General features: G+C 28.4%; 1 protein-coding gene across 1 annotated transcript in view; it reads right to left on the bottom strand.

The window, feature by feature from the left end:
* Window positions 1-261: 261 nt before the first annotated feature.
* Window positions 262-27,768, bottom strand: part of LOC129912675 (mitogen-activated protein kinase kinase kinase 7) — a 54,786-nt gene continuing 27,279 nt past the window's right edge. The window contains exons 9-10 of the mRNA XM_055991031.1: window positions 890-1,248; window positions 262-825 (exon numbers count right to left, since the gene is read on the bottom strand). Of these exons, the coding sequence (XP_055847006.1) occupies window positions 595-825; window positions 890-1,248 (590 nt within the window). The 3' untranslated portion in view covers window positions 262-594. The remainder of the gene's footprint in view (window positions 826-889; window positions 1,249-27,768) is intronic.

Raw genomic sequence — 27,768 nt, 5'->3', positions numbered from 1 at the left:
TATTGAAATAGAAAAGAACCTTCATTTAGTTAAGCTTTCGTACGTTTGCTAAAAAAAAAAACGATTAAATGCAACCATTTTCCAACAGCGGGTTTCAGAGATCTAAGACTACTTCTCTTGCCAGCAAATTCAAAATTCTGTCTAATTTGTTTTTGAAGGACATTTTTTTTTAGATTGTTGAAGCTGGGCCCTGATATTATTTAAGGAACGTAAAAAGCACTTTAAAAAAATTTAAATTTAAAAACTAAAAAAGTAGGTAAATTCTTATGTATATGGCAACTCTTTATTCATTTTATTTATTTTCTAACAAATAACAATAATAGTTTAGGTATAGATAGGTATATGTAATGTAATGTATATAATGTATTGTATGTGTAGTGTATATAATATGTATGTATAATATAAACAACATTCAGTTCAACGAGCACGCACATCACGATCACACTTTCGTTAAATGTTTTTTTTTTGTATTAAGTACTTACAAAGCTAATAAAACTTAGTTCTCTAGCAAAAAAAAAAATAAATGACTTAGCATCAAGTATATAGGTTTTGCTGCATTATAAAGTAATGTGTAATGTGTAATTTAAGCGATTGCTACGTATTGCTTTCTTTTGTAGGAATTAGGACCCAGCCATCGTCAGCAGGATCGGCGGCAAGACTATCACTACTTATTTGTGATTGTAAAACTTTAACTGATCGTGATGTTTGGGGATCAGCTGATGACGTTATTTGAGCTGAGGTGGAGGAGGTCGTTTGTTGAGCTTGCGCAGCACGAATACGCTCTAATTGCTGTTTCAAATCGTTGTACAGTTCAAGAAGTTCCTCCTGGAATTTTTATAAAGTTTTATAAAATAAAAAAATTTAAAAATATCAGTTTACAAGATCGAACCTTCTCTTCTAATTTTTTCATAAGAATCATTTTTTGTTCCCTTTCTATGGGATCCAGCGATGCCAAATATTTATCTCGCCGGTCTGTTGCATAGTACAGTTCTGTGTCAACTCGCAAATATTCTTTGGCTAGTCTAGTGTGATCCTGGTAAATCTCTTGTGAAAGTCTATTATTTGGTATTGGAAGCTCTGGTTGCAGTGATGGATCAAGCATTTGATGTAACGATTGATCGGCCGCATAGTCGTCGTCGACTGAGCAGGCATTTTCGCGGTCATCATCATCGTCTTCGTCATCATCGTCTTCGTGTATCACTGGTTTTGTTTCTGTGACAGTTAAACGTTGTTTATTATCAGTTTTTGCTAAAATGAGAAGAGAAGAAATACAAAATTTAATCTAGATATAGGTTTTGAACATGACGAATTTTAAAATAAGCTATTAAAATTTAATATAAAGAGAAATTTAATGCATACTGTAAATGATCCAGCAGCTACGTAGCTCGCTTTGTTTTGGAATAAGGGCAGTGGTGTCACACATTTTATTGTAGTTTAAATTTTTCTTTTATTATCTAAAGAATTAAAACGGAGTCTTAGATTTATTTTGAACGAAACTATGTATCTATTTTATATATTCTTCCATTTGACAAAAGAACACCAAAAAATAATCATCAATCAATGTTCGGAAGATTCCAAAATGGGAGTTAGTTTACCAAGGTCACATTGTTTAACGGATTTGAAACAACAGGAAGTTAAAATATATTTAGGCCCAATTTTTCAATACTTAATTTAATTTCATTAAGCTCTTCTCATTTATGGCCAAAAAATAGTTTCCCGTTTTTAAAAACAAACTTTAAAATAAGAAAGAAAGTGTTCCTTATTCCTGCATTAAGGCTTACAAAATTTTTCATAAGTGTGTTCTAAGAAAATAAAATGGTTTTGCACTAAGAAAAGGCTTACTTTTATGGACCCTAACCAGATCCATGACTCGACACTATACAAAACTTTACACTAATTGTTATTTTCAATCAGAAGAACCAAGGCTATCTAGCTGACGCTTGGTTATCGACAGACCCAAGTGCCAAGTGTGGAAGTGGCAGAGCTCTTTGACGCATCATTTTGCATTATAGTCAAAATGTTATATCAAAGTTACGCAAAAAAGCTGTTAGCCTAATAAGTTGCTCTCAACTCAGTACGACTCAGAATGTCATGTCGGGGGAGTTTTTTAACCTATCTATCAAAGTTCTTTTGAGTTTTTGATAGATGATATCATCAATATTTCTGCTATTTGTAGTACGCCAGGGACAAGAAAGTGAGTAGGATAAAAAATAAGCTTTAACAAGGACATTTTATTTCATTTGATTAGTGTAACGAAAATATTCATCTTATACGTGTTACTTGTAACCTTGTAAGTCAAGGAACACTATCGCAGAATATAATAAAAATGCAATGGACACAAATGTTTGAAAAATGTTTTTTTTAAATTAATTCTTTCTTGCAAAAAAATCAAAATCAAGATACATAACAATCAGGAATGACATTACGATAATTGAGAATGCCAAAAAAATGGGTCCCGCCATTCTGTCTGCCTTTCCGTATGTACCTACATATGCACTTCTAGCTACAGTCTAAACTACTGGAGTGATTTTCTTTAAACTTGGTAGTAAACAGTCTTTGCCTTTTTTTTTTTAGTACCAAAACTAACTGTACCTGTCATATAACGGAAATAGAAAAGTTAGTTTTTTTTCGAAAACGGCTCTAACGATTTTGATAAAAATTTTTGCGAGCAGTAACATAAGAGTCAACTTTTGAAATAAAAAAAATATTTTTTTTACCGTTATTTACGGTACCTGCCACAGAACGCTTTTTTGGTTTCTGAATATCTCGTACACTGAGGGAAAAAAACGCAACGTAAAATGTAAAATGTTCAACGTTGAAAAAATTAACATGAAACTTCTTCAAAATAAAATTGAAAAAACGTAAGAAATTTTTTTATTTTTGTCGGACTTCAGCTTTTGTTGCATTTTATCACTGTAATTTTCAACAGTGAGATAGCACGTTGGTTAAGCATTCGCCTTGTAACCCAAGAGTTGTAGGTACGATCCCCAGCGGCTGCCTATTTTTTCTATTTTTTTTTAATAAATTGGTGCTTTTTTTTAAAGTTGAAACAACTTTGATTTAAAGATGTTTTAAAACAGTAAACCACTTTTAACTAACGATGTTCTACTATGATATTAAAATTTTCGTCTTCAACGCAAAATCATTCCGAAAAATAGTTGAATCAACGTGGTTTTCGTTGATTTTAAGTTGTTTTTTTCCTCAGTGTACAGGGTTAATCTGATTTCAACGAAATTTTGAATACAAAAGCGTTTAAGTAATCGTAATAAAATTTAACAAAAACAAACATTTATTTTTGGATTAAAAAAAAAAAACATTTACAATTTTTTTGTTCGGATCAGCTCTAACGATTTTCAAAATTTATTTTCTAAAAATTCCTTTTTATACAAAAAATCTATTTTGTGGTCAAAATCATTTGATTTTGTGTTTTGTTAATTAAAAAAAAAAAAAACAATTTTTTTTATATTTGGGCGAGTTCATAAATGCAGGACTGCAGCGGTGCACACTGGTCGATTCAGTACATCGTAGCTGGTCAAAAGTCGAAAAAAAAAGTTGTTATCAACATAAAAAATACCGTTAGGCCGAAAGTAAATATTCTTAAACAACAAAAATAATTTTTTGATGCCGTTATTTTATTCATGGGAAGCATCTAAATGTAATCATTCATGATTTGCTCACTCTCTATTTTAACGTCCGAGAGTTAACAAGTGTTTACAAAGTGATAGTTTATGATAAAAGTGAGTAATTGAGTTGAACAAAAAAATGTCAGAAAATGCTAGTGGTATGCATTTTTAAATTCAATTTGTTTTTTGTAAAAAAAAAGTCGAATTCTATTTCTATTAACTTAACCCTCTACTGCATACGAAGCCAAATATGGTTTTGTCTGTTTGTATGCACTTTTCTCTTATCTGTCACAAAAAAATGGTAAAGATTAAATACAATCCTCTTCTTTGTGTTCCTAAGAACCCATTGAGATAGTTTTTTCGTGTGTCCGACCCAAAATAAAGGTGTATTTTATGATCACAGGTGAGTCAATCAGTCGTGTGCATTGAAATCGAAAGTGTAGAATATATTCATACTTTAAGTGTTAATTACTGCGTTTGTTTGGAAAGTAAAGTGGAATTAAAAATTTATTTTTGATCGATTGTCTAATTGTGTATGCTATGAACCAATTTTTATTGTAAAAAAATTATTGGCCTGGTCTTGGGAGGGTAAAAAGTACGGAAGCCATATTTGGCTTCGTATGCATTAAAGGGTTGTAAATCTACACAATTTGTTAAGTTTTTTTGTTGGAAAATTTTGTTTCTTTACATTGTTATTTTGCTTGGAAGCTATGTTTTACTTCAGAAATGGAGACGCTTCGCTTTTAGAGACATTTTTCTCATGTTAACCCCATTTCCAGCGGCGTAACCACAAAAATTTTAGGGGGAGGGGGGCTCACCTACAATATTTTTCAATAATTTTATTACTTTTTAGTTTTTGTAAGATCTGGGAGTGGGTGAAAATGTTGGAGCAAGACTTACTTCGACAGTGGAAAGAATGTGAACAAGAAAAAATATTTATATGGGACAAAAACAAATTGTTTTTTTCGGTTCATTGTCTTAAAATGAGCAAAATTTGAATTAAATCTTCACCTTTTGTAATGCAATGTATTTATTTTACTTTATTTTGTTTTTAAATGATAAATATTTGTCTTTTGATATTTTTAATTGTATTCTTTACATAATCTGAATAAATTAAATTAGTAAAACTTCTTACCCCTTAATGCATACGAAGCCAAATTTGGCTTATAAACAAATTTTTTAAACAAATTAATTTAAACAAATTTTTTTAATGAAAACCGTTTTGAAACAACCCAATGAACCCATGTAAAGCATTTTTTAATTTTTTCGTCCGCTAATATTAATTCATGCAGTAGAGGGTTAATGTTGTAAGGCTTTTTTTTGATAGTTTTCAAATGTTTGTTTTTTACTTCTTGGACGATTAAAAAAAAGTGCCGAAGAGTGCCATCGTGAATTTTTTATATTTTGTAGTTTGAATCATTACCTTTAATTTGATGCTAAAATTAAGTGCCGAAAACCGCCGCAAACTATTTTTTTCGTCTTTTTCAGGTACCAATTCGCTCTTTTTAAGGTGACCATTTTTATTAAGGAAGGACATTGTTCAAGATTGTCTAGCTTGTAGAGCATGAACTGTTATGTGTGATATATGAAATGAAAGGTTATATTATCTCTTTTCAAAATTAAAATAAATCAAATTTACAAATGCTCTATATAAAAAGATACTTCGTGTCAAAAAAAGACCATCTTTTTACCGTTATCTCAAAAATGTGACTATGAAAAAGATTGAAATTTTGCACAAATATAGTTCTGGCTTTTATTTATATTTCCTGTTAATTTGATTAATATATCTATCAAAAAAATATAAATAAAAAACGGTCAAAAGGTCTCGAAAACGGTCAAAGATTTGGGAAAAAGAAATATTTTTTCCCATTAAAGATATTTTGGGCAATAAAAAAGACATCAGAAAGATTTAAACAGGCATTGAAAGATGGAAAACAGTTCTTATAGAAACCGTTACTAAATATGTTCAAACAATTTTCCTTATATAAAAGAATAAGGTCCGAAGTACCCAAAAAAACGTTTTTTTTGCATCTTCTAACGGTAATATTTCAAAAACGGGAGCTGATTAATTTTTTTTAACTTCGGATTCGAGTTCAGGACACCGAAAACCTTCAGAAAAGTGTATTTTTGTTTCGGCAACAAAATAAACCTCTGTAATAGTTTAAGGTGTACATTGATAATGAATATAGCAGCTAAGGTGAAAAAAAACTGCTAACAGGCACGGGAAGAACGGGAGATTAGGGTTCATCGATTTGTAAGACGTTATCACTTTAAAAATAATATTCCAAGCCAATAAGACATATAAAAGAATTAAGTCCACCTAGTGACTCAAAATCGACCACTGTGCGGTGCTGTAAAAAGAATTGATAATATTGTTATAATTACGAGTGAATTTTGACTAACTTGGTACTCTTTCAGAAACAAAGACAAATAGTTCTAATACATTTTTGGATACATTTTTCAACAGACAGTTCTTTTTGGAATTTCGGAAGACACTCTGTAGCTTTTCACAGGGAATTTTGAAAAAAAAATCAACTTTTAATTTTATATATAATTCTTAATGTTTAAAAAACCTTAATTTGTAAGTATTTGTATTTATCCATTGTATTTATTATTTGTTTAAAATTAAAACAAATCTCTACAGCAAGTCTAGCCGTTGAGTAGGTCAGTTATTTTAAAATCCAGACAGATTTAGGGTGTTATTTGCAAGCATCCAAAATGATATATTTTTAATAAAATTCTTTGAAAAACTTATTTTAAAGCAATTAAAGGAGTTTTTTTTTACATTTTTATTTCAATTAAGTCAGTAATTGTTGAGTCCACATTTAAAAAACACAACACTTAAACTGCAGTTAAACCTCAATCTCAATGATATTTTGATTTATTTAATGTAAAAATATTTCAACTGTCATTGTTTCGCTTAAATACATGAACACAAGCGTAATTATAAACATTCAAACAAATCCCCCCAAAATTCATTTCAATGTCATTTCAATTGAATGTAGTTCGTGTACACAAACAGAACACAAAATGTTTTTAATTCAATTATTATTTTCTTGTTTGGCATCCTTGAGTCATAACCAGGCTCATTGGTCATCGGTGCATTTATTATTATGTCATTTTAAATTATTTGATATAAACAAAAACAAAATCATGTTTAAATGAAAATTTCTTTTTTCTCATGTCAAATGGAAGAACAATTCAGGTAAAAAGGATTGGAGCAGAATCTTACAACAAACTTCAATATTCTGTTTTTCAATGTTCTTCAAAAGTGAAGTTCAAAAAGATATCCTATCAAACTAATTCTAGTTCATCCTTGAAAACTCTGATCGTAATAGGTTTTACTTATTTTTATTTAGATCGGTCTCTCTGTTGTGCAAAACAAATACACACAAATCCCGGTAGGTATATAATAATAATTCTTTTTCAATCAATCTTTATGACACAATTTATATAAAATATATGTAGATCATAGATACAAAAAAAAAAAAAAAACTATTCAATAATAAACATTGAACAACAGCAAAAAAGAGACAAGCAAAAATAATTCCGAATTGAGGCGATTTTGATTTTCACTCGGCAGCACTCCAATGCGAACTAACTAGCAGCTGTGTTCGCCTCCGCAATCTTTCGAAAATTGTTCTCCGAAAAACTTATGGCATTTTGTGGCTAGAAATAAACTCACATCGTCAGAACTCAGAATGTAAAACGAATGGAAATATGCTTTTACGGACGGCAAATTGTTTAAGACAAAAACAAAATTACAAAAAAAAAAAAAAAAAAAAACAAACGCAGACAAGAAGTGAGGCACCTTATTTTGTCGTCAGCTTGATGGGTGTTTGGGTCGCTTTTCTAGAGAATTACTTTTACTCAGATCACAGTGGGAAGCAAAAGTTTTAACACAATAAAAAAAAAAAAATTATCAATTATCGCGTACTTCTGTTTTTTTTACTTGCTCTATAGGGCAAGTATTGGTTTCGTGTCGAAAAAAAATTGAGGTTTTAATCAAAACCAACATTACGATGATGGAGAATTCCGAAAAAGTGGGTCCCGCAATTCCGTCCGTGCGGTTGTGCGTCCATCTGAACACATTTCCACAGCCTAAACGAGTGGATGGATTTTTTTCAAATTTGGTACAGATGATTTTTATGGAATTCTGAAAGTTAATTTCTTTTTTGTTTTTTTATATCTCGTTTAGAACGTATACCTCCCATACAAAAAATACGATATTACGAATTTCTCGAAAACGGCTCTAACGATTTTGATTAAACTTTGTATATGTAATATTTAAAGCAGTGGCAATAAAACTGCATTTTTATTTTTTCTCAAAAAAGTCAATTAACAAAAAAAAATTTTTTTCATTTAACAAAATTTTGCCCTTAATGTCGGCTCTTCCCCAATATCAATTTTTTTAGAATTTAGATCTTGCTTTTAAAATCAACAAGTAGACTAACATAAAAGTGCTTTGAACTGCAAGAGCAAGTACGTGCAACCCCAGTCGTGCATTTTATTTTTTAAGCTATTGCCAATTAGTTAGTGGATTTTTTTTAGAACAGCTGAACTGCACGTCTTACAATCATTAATTTAAACAAGAATAATCAAGATCGATAGTCCACAATAAATCATTCGTGGTTATAGATTCACAAACCATTAAAAACAAATTTACTGGTTTTATTGCAACTGAAATATAATGCAAATATTGCAATAAAAAAAGTATTTATTGCAAACAAATAAAATTTGTATTAAAAAAATATGTTATTGAAACTGAAAAATATTTGCATTGAAAATAAAATGTTTATTGTAAATAAAATATAAAAATACTTTTTGCATTAAACAAAATTTTATTGCATATAAAACAATTCTGCATTGAAAAAAAATTTAATGCAAATTGTGTATTGTGTATATTTAATGTTTTGCTTAATATTCGTCGAATTTCTTACAATTTTGGCTATTTGACCATACATTAGCAATTTCCAATTTTTCTATAATATCGAACCTAATGCAAGGCCTAATGGTCAAAATTGTAAGAAAAATTTGACGAATATTAAAAAAAAATATTTAATTCACACATTTTGGATTGATTTTTTTTTTCAATGCAGAAAATTTTGTATTTGCAAAAATTTTTTTTAATGCAAATATTTTTCACTTGCAATACAAATTTTTATTTTAATGCTAATTTTTTTCAGTAGCAAAAATATTTTTTTTAATGTAATTTGTTTTGTTTGCAATAAATATTTTTTTTTAAATTTCAAATGTATTTTTTTTAAATTGATATTTCTACAACCCTGGTCCTAACTGCACTAAAATAATGTACATGAATAGGTCGCATGAGCTTGCTCTTACATTTCAGTTTGAATTAGTTTTTACATTTTTTTGTATAACATTTAGTCAATGTTATTTGATAATTTTATTTCTGTATTCGATTAATACACTGATATACATCACTGATCATTCTTTAACTTTTTTAGACCACCCTTTGAATTTATTTTAATAAAAAAAAAATATTTTTGCTTTCCAAAATGTTTTTTTTTTTTCAATGTTCAAAGATGACCATTATTACACGGTGTAACACTCAAAATATACGCGGGTGGAGACCTATCACGTTTTGTATAGCTAGTCGCACTGATTACGAAACGGTGTGTAAAAAGTCCCTAACACCCCCAAAATCTGGAATTAGGGGCAAAAAACGGTTTTTTTTACCTTCACCCATCTAGCTTCGTCAAATTTTCAACCATTTTCGATTTTTTTACAGTTTCTGATCGGACATAAATATACCTTTTCAACAATGTATAAAACTCAGTTAAACCACCTAGAATTTATAAGCTGTCAAAGTTCAAAAATTCCATTTTTTTCGTCATTTACCCAACTTCGACATCAAATTAAAGTATATATTTTCACAACAACATGCTGTTTTAAAAATATATTCTAAAATAATATTTATTTTCAAATCAAACGAGGTGGTCCCCCTTTTAGGAGGGAGGGGCAATTTTATAAAAAAAATTATTAAAATATTAAAAAACAACGGCAACACTTACAGTTATAACTTATAAGTGATACAATTTCCGAAAGGGAGAATTGTACATTTAATTGTAATTTTAAAATCAATATATTTCAACCAATAGTTTTTGATATAATCGATTTCAAAGTTAAAAATAGTCGAAACATTTTTTGTTAAAAACTCATTAATTTCTATATTTGTTCAGACTGTGAATTTTAATAAAAAATTGACTCATGCAGAAAACTCCCTCAATTGATTCCTTATCGAATAGTGAAAACTATTATGTTTCTATGCCTTCTATGTTTTGAGGAAATTGAAAAAAAATTTTATCAGATATTTCTTTTTTCAAATTATTTTTGTTTTTATTTTTTAATTTCCTCAAAACCTAGAAGGCATATAAACATATAAAATATTTCTAGGTTAGAATTGCAATTGGACACTTACATTATCATTTTTCAAGCCTAGTACGCAGATCGCGCTAAATTTTAGGTGACATTTTTTTTCGCTTTTTTTTTTAATTTTTTTTGCGTTTTTTCGTCTGCTAAATTGTGACATATAAAAAATGTATATTCGGAAACGAATGTGTGATTTTAAAGCTGAATCTGCTCGCAATCCAGCTAAATTTTTTAAATAAATTTAAGGTCGGCTAAATTTTTGAGATAATTATTAAACAAACTTAGTAAACTTTGAAAAAAAAAAACGTAACACTTTTAATACATTCGCGACATTCACTGAGAGCGAATGGGATACAGTACGAGAAAAATTGATTTCTCTTTTCCCGTGATGGTAGTGAATTTTTGGGGATAACTGCTAAACAATTGACATTACAGTCGGGTGATATTCGAAATAGCTTTTATTCTTGCGAACATAAATATTTAAGGTGTGGTGTGAATAATTTTCCGTTTCGAACTTTCGAAACTCAGTTCGAATCGTCAAAATATTTAAAAATTTAAAAATTGGGTGAATTAAAACAGGGATAATTTAACCTAATATACATACTTTTGAATGTTGTCTGGCTAAAAAAACGAAACTGGCATGAATTGTGAAGATTAAATCGCCTCTAATGACGATTTTAATGCGAGAATAAAGAAGGGCAATTCTCGACTGACTCGCATTGAGCTGACTTCGAAACGAAGTACTAAGTAAGAAAGATATTTATCAAAAGTTGACAGGTTTTGAATGAGCAATAACATCCAAAACAACATAAATAAAAAGTACAAATGTAATAAAAATAAATAACTTTTAATATAACTGTTTGAATACTTTCAGTACCGACTGTAAAAATAAAAATTATAGTTCTACAATCTCTCTTTGTATGAATTTCTATAGCAAATTAGGTATTAGTTATGGAGTTCAAAGTGTATCTCACCTTAATGCGGTGACTAAACTCTGGGGATACCCTGGGTGTTTTCCAATTTTGGAGAATTTAACTTATAATTACTCACGACGACAACGACCTACGAACGAGGTGTTTCAAATCGAATGCTGCCGTGACCAAAAGAGGAGCCAAGATGTTCTTCTGCGAAATACTGCTCAACTCATTGTTTATTTATTTTGTTTTTTATTTTCATTCCTTTTTATCTTGCCGGCTAGCAGCATGTTGTTAGAAGAGTATTTCTGGATTTCTAATTATATCACATGTCAGCCGTACATCTTGGCGCACATGTTCTCTCTCCTCTGTATATAAGATTATTACCAATTTAAACGTTTTAGCCGAAACAGAACCATATATTTCGATTGAATCATCTTTTGTCTGGTTGAATAAAGAGATGATTTTAATGCGCGATGATTGCGCAAACTCATTGAAAATGTTTAAAAAATTAAAACAAAAATTGTGATAGAAAGGAGACCAAAACTACAAGAGGAACGAAAACAAAAAAATTAAATGAAAATAATGTTCGGAAACTACTCGTACATAAAGTGGAAGTATTGTATAGAGAAGAATTTTCTTTATATGAATCTGTGAGTGAGAGTGACTCATGATTGTGATTTTTACGATAGAAAGCGTACACATCTGTTTTGTTTAAATATTGTTTTCTTAAAATAATTAGACGCAAACAAAATCACAAGTCATTAAGCAAAGTTAACAAAATGTTGATTTGGTTGAGCGAGTTGTTCGTTTAAAAGCAATGATTTGATGGGAAATGTGGGTTTTCAGAGTTTGCAGAGCCAAATAGAGATTAGCGATTATTATCTCATCTAATAATTAAAAAGCGTGACAAGAATGTTTTTTTTCTGTGTGGATCACTCTTATGCAACCGCAATCGTACGTTCACTCGGCGTACATTTAGTGACTTCGAATACACTTTTGATCTTTTCAGGATGTATTATTGGGCGAAAATTAGGGTATTCTATGAAAGATATTCCAAAGGAATATTCAACAGTCTCTTTTTTAATTGTAAGGCTTAATAACGTATGCATAAACATTGGCTGTTTGCACGCAACGAAAATTCCATCGTAATCGAAATTTTGATTGAAATTTCCTTAAAATTAAAAAAAAAAAAAAATTAAAAAACTTACTAATTTCTAATTTACTAAAAAGTTTTTAGGGCTGCAAATGATAGGGAGAGGTAGTAAGAGCCTCACAGATCTGCGAGCACGAGTTGAATGGTCCTCATAAATCCTTAAATGAATTTTAAATACTCTCCGATAAATATACAAAATTTAATTATTGTATTTATTCAATCATTATTCTTAAAGTACCACTAAACTTTTAATGGAACTCTAGATTCTGATTGGTCATTATTAGAGTAAGAATTGTCTTGCAGCGAATATTTTTACTAACATATATAGGTACATTAGGGTGTCCGTTATTTCCCAAAGTGATGTTTTCGGGGTAGACACCCCCTAGATCGAAAGTTTATAAACTAAATAAGGTGAATTTAACAAAGAATTTTGAATGCAATATTTGAAAAGAATTGAAAACCAATAAAACGGCATCAAAAATTGTGTGATAGGTGGTGTACTTTAAGAAGAATAAAATAAAACGTAAAAGCAAAAACTACGAAAACAGCTAATAATTTCAAAAACCGAAATAAAATATAAAACAATTTTTTAGCGGGAAATTTTGAAGGTGATTTTTTAAAGGAACTATTTTCCAACCAGAATCAACAAACATTTTAAAAATAGATGATTGAACTCGAGAGAAAAAAAATTGTATGTAAACGTTAAAAATTTCCCATACAAATTTGTATGGGGAAAGTATGAGCTTAGAGGCACGGGTTAATGACCTCTCAAAATTTTTTTTTTGCTAAATTCCCTTTTTTTAGGTCCTCCGAAAACATCACTTTGGGAAATAACGGACACCCTAAAGCACATTTATTTGTTTCGTGAAAAATATAGAGAAATCAAGGAAGTGGTTTTTGTCATGCAGTCTGTCGGTTTTTTTTTGTGAGTCAATTTCTAAACATTTTTACTGTCTAAACGATATTTTTTCAGTGTGGACGGATTTTCTTCAAAATTGTTACAGATAACTTTTACACAATTCTGGCTTTTTAATATCTCGCTGGAATAAATATTTTCCATGTTAAACTCGATGTGTTAAATTTTCTTGGGTCTTACGATTTTGATAAAACTTTATTTTTTGGATAGGCAGGGACTATTTTTCTTTTAAATTTTTTGACTCTCTCTCAAATAAGTAGCTCGATTTTAACAATTTTTTTATGCGTGAAAGCTTTTATTTAACTTAAATATATATTTATAATCTTTGAACAACAACAAAATTTAATATTTTTTTGTTTTGAAAAATCAATTTTCGGAATTTTTTTGAGTTTTCGATTAAGGTGTTAAATATAATAACCATATTACAAAAAAAAAACAATTTTTTTCAAAAATTTACTTGAACGATTTTTATTTTTTTATGAAAACACATCGTGATTAAAAAAAATCAGGCTTTTTTGTAGTTTAAATTCATTTTAGAGGTTTTCTTTATCTTTGAAAACCGAGTATTATGTTTTTTTTTTAATTTCAATAACTATGTAAATTTTCCAAAACAAGTTTCAAAAATTTAAGTTTGTTTTAAAAATATTTTATATCATATTTCGTGTAAAGAAAAGGTACAAAATATTTCCCAGAAAACTACTAATGTATAATGGTACCAAAGACACTATTTCTCTGTGTTGTTTCCCTTCCTAACGCAGAACTTAACTTTCCCTAGATTTTTTTTAGAAATTTAATGAATGTCTTAACAAAATTTCAGACTTCATTCTGGAGTATTTTATAATACAGCTCTTGTATTAAAGCAAATTTTTAATAATTCCAAAATATTAAAATTATTTTTTATCTATTTTGTATTGAATTTCAATATTTATGTAAGTATTAGAAAATATTATTAGAAAATAAACTTGGTTAAATTCTAAACTTGTATTGAATTTTAATACCGCTGTATTAGATTTTAATATTTTTGTATTACATTTTAATATATTGTATTACATTTTAATATAATTGTATTACATTTTAATATTATTGTATTAAAATGTAATATAAATTTATTAAAAACTAATATAAAAAGTATTAAATTGTAATACAAGAATATTAAGTTTTAATCAAACGACGCCAGCAGCAATTTTAAAAAAGAAAAAATCCATTGTTTGAGGTACCTACCATTTCTAAAAAAAATTAAATCAAAAACTGTAAATTTTTACTAATTTGAAGGCGCTTTGTGTTTTTTTTTTTTCAAAGCAAAATGCATACATTGCAGATGAATTTTGATCGGCAGTAAGCTAAACAGATAAAATAGAGACTATAACACATATCACCAATTCACCATTATTATATTGTAGACCTATATGTAACCCATAAAATATTAATAAATACTCCAGAATTTTTAACCGTGTAAAGTTTTTGGAAAATAAATTTTACTTGCAACAAAAATTGTTTAGTACCTAGAATTCTTTCGTTTTTTTAAATTTTTTTTTTATAATTTATTAAAGAATTTTTGGTAAAGTTGGTATAACTTCTTTAGTAATTATTATTAATATTATTATCTTACACAAATATTTCAGAAAAGTGCCCATTCTTGAAAGAAAGTTTTTAACAAACTTGTAACTTTTTTGTATCCAAAAATCCGAAACTTATCACCGTCTGTAACTTTGACAACGAAAACAATTTTTGAAATTAGAAATTAATTTTCGAAAAATATTGGATCTACTTCGTTCTGGCAACTAAGATTCTGGAATAGAAGTTTGTTTACAAAACAAAAACCTACAAAAAAAGCTCAAAAATAAATTAAAATATTGTAGTTTATCAAATAAAAAGTATCATCAATTTAGTTTCAGATGATTCACCCACATATTGAGAACATCACACATTTCTTAAAAAAAAAAAAATAATAATAATAATATTCAAATCCGGTAACCCAAAACATGCGGGGAAGATGAAAAACTGAAAAAAATTCTTGGCAGTCATAGCCAAGACAACAAGTATTTTCCAATTAACAAGATTTCGTATCTGTTATGGCAGTGGCACACCAAGTCGCCTAACAGCATCATCATTCATCACCACGAGACTAAAGAACCCCGAGACACATATTTCTTTTTCTGTTTATGCGATCACACAAGTTGCAACTTTGTTGTTTTTATATTTAAATAAATTTTGAAAAGCAAAACAAACATTAATGAATTTTCCAGGGATTCCGAAATAAAGTATTATGTCTGATCCACTCCTGAATGTCTTGAATTGCGATGGAGACAGTTTAGACTTGAATTTTCCCTATTTCTGAGTCACACTAGTCTTCGAAGAAATTATGAAAAAAAAAAAAAAAACAAAAATGTTTTTCCAAGTAATCATTCATCATTATAAATTTTGATTCAAATTGCTGATTGGTTTTGCATATTTGTTTCGGTCTTTGAAGTGTGTTTTGCTGCACGCTAATACCTGGTGGTTGTTGTTTTGTTTAATGCCATCACATGCCATCTAAGCAAAGTAGGACATCGCATTGGAATATGGCCAAAACAAATTTTTAAACATTTACGATAACTTGGATTTCTTAAAATAGGTTAAAACGAAAAAAAAAAAAAAAAAAAAACATCACAACAAGATTCTATACATTATAAACCTCTAAGGTGAGGCCATTACCTGGCTTGACGTATTTTTATTGAGTGACGCATGCAATAAACAGTGCCAGCATATTGCCAAAATGAAATCTATCAAATACCCACAAAACGTCCACAGTTATATTAAAGATGGATGGCTCTGGATGTAAATCTAAGGATTTCGAAACAAATGTCGTGTGTGTTCAAAATGTGACACCAAATTTTCAATATTTTAACTTTATACTATTAGATATTATATTCGTCTTGACTTGACAAAAAAGGAAAACGTAAATCACCATAACAAATGATAAAGTGTGACAGGAAAATAAAAGCAAAATAACGACAATGGTCAAAGCACAAGAAATAAAAACGAATCTTTGATGAATCGTGGGTTAATAAATTAAATAGATTTATCCACCAACGTTACTCTTTTAAGGTGGTTTTCTGTCACCAAAAATACATTGTTTCTTATTATAAGACAATCATTTGTCATCAACGACTTATTAAATATAATGAAAATTTTTTTCAGTAATATAACGGCTATAACGATTTTGAAAAAAAAAAAAAAAATGTATTTGTCACACCCGTAACGAAGGGAATTTTGAGCTACAATACGCATGGGAGCTCAAGTTTTTTAATAAATACAAAAGAAGATCCAAAGTTTTAAGTCTTTAACTTTATATTTACCCTAGCCAACTTTATTTGGAATCATAAAAACGAGCAAAATTACAAGTACAAGTTTTTAGACCAGTGCCGATGCCTTCAAAAACATTAAAAAGTACAAAAAAATCATAGTAGGATGAAACCCATTGGAAAAGGAGGTGAATATGATAAAAATGAAAAGAAAAATAAATTACAGGCGAGCCGAGTTCGGGAAGTGGGTGGGTTGAGTTTTTAATGGTAAAAAATGGTATATCTCGATTTCCGGAAAAACTACAAGTCCTATAGAAAAAAATTGTATGACAAAGTTCTAGGTAATAAAAAGATCTACAATTTTTGTATCAACAATTTTTTCACATAACCTCTAAATTTATGTGAAAAAATTTAAAAAAAACGTAAGATTTATCAATGTTACATGAAATCTTAGATTTTTTGAGTAAATTTGAGTGTAAATTTGAATAAATAGGCCAAAATTGTAAACAATGATAAAAAAATTTTTTCGAATTCAAGCTTTTTCATTTTTTGCATTTTACGAGAACATGTTCTATAGTATACTAATGTAAATTTTTTTTTTACACCATCAGAAAATAGACATTTTATTGAACGGAATGCCCACCAACTTTTTGAAAAAAGCTGATATTTTGACACATGAATTTTGGATTGAAAATTAGGGTGTTTTTTTGGTATTAAGTCAAAATAAGGTAAACAAATTAATATTTTCAATCAAATAAATTACAGTGTATTTGGGACATAATAAGGTAAGTTTTCACCAAATTTCGTAAAAAAATTTCTGTTTTTGAAAAAGATAAAAATAAAAAACCAAAAACTCGGTTTTTTGAATTTTTCACATAAGTTTTGAGGTTATGTGAAAAAATTGTTGATACAAAAATTGTAGATCTTTTTATTACCTACAACTTTGCCATTTAACTTTTTTCTATAGGACTTGTAGTTTTTCCGGAAATCGAGATATACCATTTTTTACCATTAAAAACTCAACCCACCCACTTCCCGAACTCGGCTCGCCCGTAATTTATTTTTCCTTTAGTTTTCATCATATTCACCTCCTTTTCCAATGTGTTTCATTTTACTATGATTTTTTTTGGTTTCAAAAATTATCGACCCTGGTCTATTTCAAGTATTTTACTAAAAAAAAAATCAGTTAACCTACAAAATCTTATAGAAAATTTTTGAAATTGGTTAATAACTTTTGGACTTTTTTTTTATTAATTGATTAACTCAATCCATTAGATATCTTCTCTCATCATTTTTTGACAAAAAATTATTATAATTTGTCATAGTCATGTAAAATTGTGTTTCAAACTTGTTGATATTTTTTTTTTAACTTTTCTTTTTTGATCTGAATTTTTCCTCGCTGAATTACTCACTGAAAATTATTCAAGGTTAGCTTAGTTTTATTAATGTCACTTAAAAAAAATTTCTTTAGCCTTTATGGCTTGAATCGAATACTATTTCTCATACACAAAAAATAAAAAAAAAAAAAAATAAATAATAATAATTTCCACCCAGTAGGTAAGACATAATTTTAAAATGTCAGCTGCTGTCTGTCAGTTATTGCAGCAATAAAAGTCGAGTTAATTTAACTATGCAATTAATAAAAACCTAATCGTACTGTGACATCTGTGATTATAAGAATATATTCATATGTACAAAATATATGTTTGTATGTATGTAAAGTATATTTATATAATTTCAAAGAACACCACAAAAATCGAATATAAATAATGTAGACTTCAAAAGCTTTTATTTTTAAATATAATGCTATCTAGATAAAAATATATAAATTAAGTTAGTTTTATGGGCTATTAATGTATTAATTCTATGTTTGTTTGTTTTTTTTCTTTTTTTTTTTACAAAATTGTATTTTTCGATGAATCAACAAAGTTGTTTTAAAATTTTGCTATAAATTATGATACACGCAGATATGATTTATTTTTTCCGGAAGAAAATTGAAAAATTGCGAAAGTTCAATGTTCGATTTATAGAAGCAAGTTTGAGTACATGATAATCCTTATTTAAAAAAAAAATTGCATTGTTAATGCACTTTATATTTTGAAATTATCCTATTATGCTCTGCAAGAATTTCACATCTTATACGTCTTAACTATCCCATACTAATAAACTAATCATTTAATGCTATCACCAGCGTTGCAGCGAAGAAAAAAGCAGAGAGGGCCATTTCGAAATTTTTTGAGGGCCATTTGACAAAAGTGTGGGCAATTTAAAATTGCAATTTATTAAAAATTGTATTTATTCTTTTTTATTTGTTTAATGCATTAATGGCCGATTTCATAAACAGGCTTTTAAAATTTTTAAATGACGTTTTTTATATGGGACAAACGTCATTTTAGGATTTAAAGCCTGATAAATATTTAAAAGGGCTTTATTGCCCACAAATTTGTTAAATCTTTTTAATTTACAAAAGAAATTTAAAAAAATCATGTGTGCAATTCACACGTGGTAGAAGTGAAAATTTAAAAAATAATTTTTCTTGAAAAAAAAAAAAAAAATTACACCATTAAAAAGCTTAAAAATGTTCCTAAGGAATAAACCAATCAAAATAATCTTTATTTTTCTTCTTACACCATTAAATCCATTTTTTAAATTACAACCTATAACAAATTTTATATTAAATGAAAGCTTATTATTTCACATTTTATATGACGCTTCAATCATATTTCTACAATGCCTACAAAAAAAGGAAGAATTTTTAAAAGCCAACCATTTCGAAATTTCAAACTGGTCATCGGCAACAAATCTCCACAGGTATTTTGATGTATTTTTCAAGTTTCTCAATTTAAGATTGTGTGACTTTTAGAGCACGTACAGTTATGTATGTATGTTTGATATATCAAATGAAAGGTAATATTATCAACAAGCGAATTAAACTTAAATCTTGTGCTCTAGATCAAAAGTTATAACGTGTTTAGAAGAAAAAACATCTTTTCACCGTTATCTCAAGATTTTAAATATCAAATTAATTATAATTTTGTAAAATTATAGTTTATTACATTACCTATCTACTGTATAAATTTCATTAATTTATCTATAGAAACAAAAAAGTTATAATGAATTGATTTTTTCTGTCGCTTTTTCGTTTCATCGTGTTTCAAATCACTACGATGCTAAAGAAGTTTTCACTTCAAAAAATCACAGATATAAATTTTAAACTTGCAATTCACAGATATCTTTTAGCTTTGAGCCACTCATTAAAAATATGTAAATAAAAAGAACTGACGTGAGAAAAATCAAATTACTAAACGAGATAAATTAATGAATTCAGTATGCATAAGTACCTACCTATTTATTTGTGGTGGAAACACATTGTAGTTGCAATGCATCGCGATGATTTATATTTAATTTTGTAAAGCCTTTTAATTATAACTAAGCACGATATGAAGATAAATGTACTAAAATTTTGATTCGTGGGCCATTTCTAATTGGCCGGGCAAAGGGCCAAAATATAAAACAGGGGGCCAAATGGCCCGATCGGGCACTTTGTGGCAACGCTGGCTATCACCTAGGTCAAAATAATTACTGGTGGTTCTGAGTCTATCCAGTGCAGTTTTAGTTCAGTCAATGAGTCAAATGCAGGGGATCTGAAAAAAGTTGTGACGTCAGCTAAGTTTGGATGTAGTATTGAAGTGGGGTTTATCGTGAGTATAAATCTCAGTTTGCGTATTGTTTGCTCTTGTGGGGCGTCCGCCATTTTGAAAAACGCATTAGTCTCAATATCTCGAGAACGAATGGTCGAACAGAAAAATTGCTTGAACTGTTTAGATTGAAAATATAACTATCTTTCTTAATTACATCATTTTTCTCCAGCAGTTATACTTTCAGAGTAAGAGTACCACAAAATATCTCATTTTCAGTTATTTCCCACTTTTCTCTAAGGGTTGTTATAAAAATATAAAATATCAAAAAATGCACTATTTGCGGTACTGTAACTCTGAAAGTATAACTCCTAGAGAAAAATATTGTGTACTAGAGAAAGAAAGGTAGTTATATATCCAATCTAAAAAGTTCTTGCAAATTTTCTGTTCGACCAGTCGTTTTCGAGATATTGAGACTAATGCGTTTTTCAAAAGACCAAAAAAATACGCAAATTGAGATTTTTACTCAAGATAAAATTCTCTTCAATACTGCATCCAAACTTAGCTGACGTCACGACTTTTTTTGGATTTTTCCCAACTAAGAAAATTAAAAAAAAATAATTTTTTGATTTGAAAAAAAAAAGAGTTTTTTGTGTTGCTATGTTATCAGCGTTAAAAATTTACAAAATTTAAAAATTCAAAATTTTGGAAGCTCTAACGTTTTTTTTCCTAAATTAGAAAATTAGAATAGAGTATAGAACGGAATATAGAGAGAAATATAGAATAAGGACCCGTTTCCATTTGAAAGTGTACGAAAGGTTAATATATGATTTTCTACTGCAAAAATCAATGATATTACAGTTAAGTTTTAACTTATGTTTACCTAAATATTAAGGTGAGAATAGAAAAAGTCTCAACATTAAATAATGGTACATACAATCAAATTAAACTACACGCAGTTTGGGGAAAAAAGTTCAACTACCCGAATAATATTTTTTCTCATATAAAGTCTTACAAGCCACAGTTTTAGCTGTGGCTGGGTACAAGGTTTTCAAAGGTCAAAAAGTATTTTTTAGTTATGATTGATTTCATTATTTGGCTTGGCCATATCAAAATTTATATACTTTTTCTCTGTCTAAAAAAGTTACACATACACCATAGTGACTGTGAAACTTTAAACTTTAAAAAATTCACAAAATATTTCACCACAATTTATTTAGAGTGTACAATAGTGGTGTTTATTTTGACAAATATATGTATGTATTTGCAGTTTAGTCGGATTTTCCTGAAAACGTAAATATACATACTCAATTTTTTAGGTTTTTTTTTTTCAAATACATTATTATAAAAAAAAATTTAACTGCCATACCTAAATGTGGTAGCGAAAAATTTTTCAAGCTGATATTTAAGTGTAGTTATAAAAATCTGCATAAGAAAATACAAAAAGGCGTCTCAACACTTAATTTTAAAAAAACTGCACGCAGCATAATTCAAGTAATTTTATATATTTTGACTTTAAAAAAGGCACAAATTTCTATGACATTATTTCAAATTTATATATTTTTAAAAGAAGAAATATTCAAATAATTTGATTTCAGTTTGAATACTGTCTGAATTTTTTTTTGTTAAAATGACATCGATGAGTGTATGAAAAAAGAAAAAAAAAAAAAAACCGATTGCTCACAGAATTTTATGACATTTCTTTTTTTGAAAAATTAATTCCTTAATGGTCAATTAAAGATTAAACATCAAAGACTCAACACCATAATTATGGTTGTTGGCATCTTTTGAATTATAATCATAGGTTATTTATTAATCTGTCTCAAAGTCTAATAATTTTTAAAATGAAAAAAACAAAATTTTCACATATATTAAAAAAAAAATATAAAATTAAATTAAAATCTTAATTAAGTTTAAAGATTTTATTTAAAACTCAATTTGTTTCTCTCTGAAACTTTAGTTGAATCAAATGAAAATAAAGCAATATATTTTTTAATTCTAATAAAAAAAAATATCAACCACAAGAAATGGGATGGCTAAGTAGCGTAAATCTTAACAAAAAGAAAATAAACGCAACTGAGTATCGTGAATAAAATAGATATAAAATATAAAGATAAGCCTTTTCTATATAATAAAAGAAAACATTTATAAATATTAATCTTAAAATCATTTCAAAATAGATTATTATTTGAGATAAAGACACGACAGCATATTAAAATCAGGAAGATACATCAACAAAATACATATTTTGGCCTTCAAAAGTGTACGATGGACGTGAAAAAAAGAATGATTCACTCAGCTGTGTTGACCTAAATTTTAAGAATTATTTTTTTTTATTTTTATATACAAGATTATGTTTTTAATTTTATACATAGATATAAAACATTTTGCTATAACAAATAGAAATTGTTTGTTTTTTTTTTTTTTTTTATCAAAGACACCAGACGGAAACATTAAATTTTGTTGAAGAAATAAAACTGTAAAATCAATAATGGTCGGCAAAAAAATATCTTAACAGGGTGTTTCATAGATTGATTGATTTAAATAAATATTAAGACTTATGGAGTTAAATAAACTCTTGTCAAACTAAAAGTTATACACGTTTCTCTGCGAAAATCCAATGCGAGCCCTAATATACCAAAAAAACCTTATTTGATATAAAAATATAAGAATTATTTTTTGTTTGTTTGAACAATGAACACCCTGTTTATTTGAAAATCTATTTAAAAACAAAATTTTATCTGAAATAACAAAAAAAAAAAGGATAGTCACATAAAAAATAACAAAACAAAACAGAAGACCGAAGAAAAAGTCACTTTTCTTTCAGAAAAAAAGAAAAAGAAAATGTTCTTCCTTGAGTTGATTTTTAGATTTTTATTTTAGCTGGCTCGTAAAGCAAAACGAAAAAATTAAATTTATGTTTTTAGGCGTGCATCTGTTTACTATTCGGTCCGATGCGATTAAACTACAATAATTATTCGCACAGAAAACAACAAGATCTGGATGTGGTACTGGTGTTGGGTTGGATGTTTTTTTGGGGACGGACATCAGTGCTGAAAAGTGCGTAATTCTGGCCAAGCGATGAGTCATCATCATCATCATGAACATGACGAAGCGTTTGGCTTTCACGCGATTTTTGCTGCCAGCCATTCAGAGGATATACGAGGGGATATGTAGTAAGAAATACTTTTTTTTTTTTTTTTATTATTTTGAGTGAAGGTATGTATATAGAATTTTATTTTAAACTTTGGTGTATTTAATGTGTACATTTTTTTGTAAGTAAAAAAATATTTTTGTTTCTTATGGAAAATTTAAATTTAAAGGTGAGGTTGGTGAACTTTTTTTTTTTTGAAATTTATGGGTAAGGTGGACTTATTTTATTTGGAAGCATTATGGGAAATTATGACATTTTTGATTTGAAGGAAAAAAATCATTCTTTTACACAAGGGTGCTTTTTAAGCTGTAAATTCTGATTATTATGGATACTGGCCGATACGGATCCTTGTAATTTTGTAATTTTCTTTTAACCTTTTTTACTTGCTCTATAGGGCAAGTATTGGTTTCGTGTAGAAAAAAAAATCGAGGTTTTAATCAAAACCAACATTACGATGATGGAGAAGATCAAAAAAGTGGTTTTCGTCATGCCGTCCGTCGGTCTGTGCGTCTGTGCGTGTGTGCGTCCATCTGTACATCGAGCTAGGGCCTAAACGGATGGATGGATTTGCTTAAACTTGGTACAGATGATTTTTACGTAATTCCCTAGACCCATTTTTTTTATTTTTTTAATATCTCCATTTTAACGCATACCTCCCATATAACGTTTTCGAGGTATTGCAAATTTCTCGAAAACGGCTCTAACGATTTCGATCAAATTTGGTGTGCGGAATACTCTTATTGATTCTAACAAAACTGCGTTTTTAGTTTTTCTCAAAAAATGCGGAGAACGGAAATATGGCGTTGCCGTTTTTCAAAAATTGACATATTTTTTAAGTTCATATATTTCATCAAAGCATTAGTTATTTTATTTAAAATTTACAGAGATCATTAAGTATAAAATGTTAAAAAAAATATTTTTAAAAACATTTAAAAAAAAAAATTTTTAATTAATTTTTAAACTTTTGCTTTTTTTTTTTTTTGATTTTTTTTCTACAAAATCTTAAATTTCCAATAGATATTTAAGATAAAGATACTGTGAACTACAAGAGCAAGTACTTCCGACCCAGTCGTGCATTTTATTTTCTATACAATTTAAATTCGAAAAAGTGTGTAAAAAGTGGTTTTTCAAAAAACAATGCCAAATTTTATATATATTTTTTTTTAAATTTTTAATCTTAATAATTACACAATACATAGTTGAGAAAAAAAAAACGAAAAGCGTTTGGAAACCTTTTTCCTAGTCTTTTCCGGTCTATTTCGATATGGATTAAAATTTATTGAAACAAGGAAAGAGTTGTAATCAATCGAGCTAGAAATATTGGCAGACAATACGATGAAAAATGCCAATTCCAAATTACATAAACAATATTTTCCCCTACCTATACCTTATATTGAAGCTTCACTTAGAAACTATTTGTCAGATGATTCAAATTGACCTGCACTTAGTTTAAAGTGCCGAAATACAGCCCGCACATAAACTACATGGGATCTAGTTTACCGCAACAAAAATCACTCTAAAATAGTTTTTTCATTGTATTTTGTTCGTTTTATTTATTGTTTTTATAAATTTGTTAGTCTTTAATTTATTAGACTGATATAAACTGTTTTGAAAACATTAAACTCTAATTCAAACATTAATTAAAATGTTAACAAATAAAATCGAACCAAACACAGACCAAAAATTCGGTTAGACTTAAAGAAATTGATTTTCGGAAAATTACTTTCGAATTTTCAAGTTAAGGTCCAAAAATGTGTGCCGTGCGCAAGTGTAAAAATGTCACAATGTCGAAACCAAATAAATTCAAATCCCGAAAAAAAACCTTACGATACTCTAATAACGTTGTTTTAGAAAGACTTTAGTAGACTACTCAAAATAAAACAGGGCCAATATAAAATTTATTTTTAAATTTGCCTAAAAAATTACTTAATTGGTTTATATTGCCAAAGCAAATCAATGCATTGCAGAGCTTGAGCAGTAAGGCTTCAATAATATCTATCAACAAATATTTTTAATTCCTGCACTAATAGTAAACTATCTAATTTTAAAATAATATAAAAATCTAGTGGAACTAACAATTTTCGTAAAATAAATTTATGATATACCCTTGTTCTATGTTGATTATGTCGAAAAAAACAGGGTAATAAGGAACTAAGACGTTCACGGGTTTTTATTGCAGGAATCGTTCAATGATTTATAAAAGAAGATAAAACCGCGGAGTGCTATTAAATGAGAGGGTGGAAACTGAAGATAGGGGTGCAAAAGCCCCCTTTATGGTTTTTTCAATATACCTCGTAAACCAAGCAAAATTTTGATATATTGCACATAAAACTTTTTGTAGAGAATTAAATTTCCTATTGGAATAATGTTTTTTTTTTTTAAATTGAAAAAAAAAATTTTCATACCAAAATAGTCGAAACAATCATAAAAAAAATATCAAAAAAATCGATTTTTTGAGTTTTTTTGCTTTTTTACTTGTACATTTTTTTTGGGTTGAGATAGACATTAACGTTGCTCCAAACAAAAAAAGAAGATTAAATTTTCTTCAAAATGCTGTAATCACTAAATTTTTTCATTGAAAATTGACCGAAGTATGGCCATTTTAATCTATCTTTTTTTTTCGCATTTTTAGTTTTACTCAGTAAAACAGAAACATTTGAGGGGAAAGTATGATTACTTAAGCACCAAGAACTGATAATGAGATTTTGTAGAGGGGTTAAATACAATCATTTTTTACTATGGGAGGGAGGGTCAATGTCCCCCCGTTTTGGAGGGAGGGGCAATTTTCTAAAAAAAATACTTAAAATTAAAAAAAATTATTAAAAAACAACGGCAACACTTACAGTTTTGATTGATACTTTTTTCAAAAGCTAGAATTATAAACTTAATATTAATTTTAAAATGAAGTTATTTTAATCGGTTATAAAAGAAGATAAAACCGCGGAGTGCTATTAAATGAGAGGGTGGAAACTGAAGATAGGGGTGCAAAAGCCCCCTTTTTGGTTTTTTCAATATACCTCGTAAACCAAGCAAAATTTTGATATATTGCACATAAAACTTTTTGTAGAGAATTAAATTTCCTATTGGAATAATGTTTTTTTAAAATTTGAAAAAAAAATTTCCATACCAAAATAGTCGAAACAATCATAAAAAAAATATCTAAAAAATCGATTTTTTGAGTTTTTTTTGCTTTTTTACTTGTATATTTTTTTTGGTTGAGATAGACATAAACATTGCTTCAAACAAAAAAAGAAGATTAAATTTCCTTCAAAATGCTGTACCTACTCACTAATTTTTTTCATTGAAAATTAACCGAAGTATGGCCATTTTAATCTATCTTTTTTTCGCTACATAAACTACATAATCAATAGCCTACATATTTCATAGTGTGTTGTAAAACTTTTACTTGTGCTCTTAAGGTACAACTTTTTTTTTGCTATGTTTTTTTACACTTGACATTTACTGCTATGGACAAAGAAATAGCACACTTTTGATTTTTCTTACAAAAATTGGATTAATTTGGGACCTTTTAACTTATATATTATAATTTTTATATCAAGGCATGCATTAGCTTATGGGGATTCATAAAATTAATAATTATAAATTATTTCATTTCAATTCAATTTTTTTTAAATTATGATTTGTAGAGAATACCCTTTTTTCTTGTGGACAAGGAAATAGCACACATTTCGAAAATCATAAAAAAAATAATCAAGCAAAAATTCGTACAATTTCCAATAAATTCAATACTACTAAGTTAGTAACTTGTTAGTAGACCACGGTTTTTCAAAGTTCCTTTGCACCTCATTGGTAAACTTTCAACTAAAGTCTGGTATCCACTTTATGGAGTACCTACGGTACCACGCTTCTTTGATTCTGGCCCAAAGATCGTTTGAATTTTCGAATTTTGTTTCCTCAAGCTTAACCTTGACATCAATTTATAAATTTTCTATGGGGTTAAGATCGTGTATTTGAAATGGCTAAGTGCAAACATCCATTTTTTCGTCCGAAAACCTTTCTTGTACTATTTTGTATGCATGTTTGAGTCATTGTCATGTATGAATATCTAATTAACTGGCAAGAAATATGGTTCTTTGGTATTCAAATGTAATATTAAGACAAAAGAATTTATCAATTGTTGCCATACACCTAACCAATGGGTCCTTACCATGCCAGGAAAATGCGCCCCAAATCATCAAATCTTATCCTCCTAGTTTCATCGTCTTGAGATAGTACTTTGGCTTGTCTTTTTAACATTTAGGGCGATGGAAAGATTCTCATTCAAAACTGAATGTTTTTATTCAAATGTGTTTTTTTTTTAGCTAATGTTAGGCGATCTTTGATGTGTCTTTTTTATCATCGGATTTTTCTTGCTTACCCTTCTATACAACTCAGCATCATTAAGTGTCCTTCTAAAAAGTCTGCTTGACACTTTTTTCACCGAATTCTATATTTACTTCGGGCAAAATTGTGGGAAATGACTTAAAATGCCCACATTTGCGTTTCTTTGTGATCGCTCTATCCACTCGTATATGGAAGTTTTGCGGGGAAGAAGTTAACGCAATTTAATTTCAGAGTTTAAATTTCTATTTGTTCTTTCTAAATAAATGGCTTTATCCATCATTTATTCGAAAAAATTAGAGTTTAAGCTAATTGAGAAGGATTTTTCCCTTGACTATGAAAATCGAAA

The sequence above is a fragment of the Episyrphus balteatus genome, chromosome 2 (assembly GCF_945859705.1).
Source record: "Episyrphus balteatus chromosome 2, idEpiBalt1.1, whole genome shotgun sequence".
Lineage (NCBI taxonomy): Eukaryota > Metazoa > Arthropoda > Insecta > Diptera > Syrphidae > Episyrphus > Episyrphus balteatus.
The sequence above is the reverse complement of the archived record's forward strand: the minus strand, read 5'-3'. Positions and strand labels throughout refer to the sequence as shown.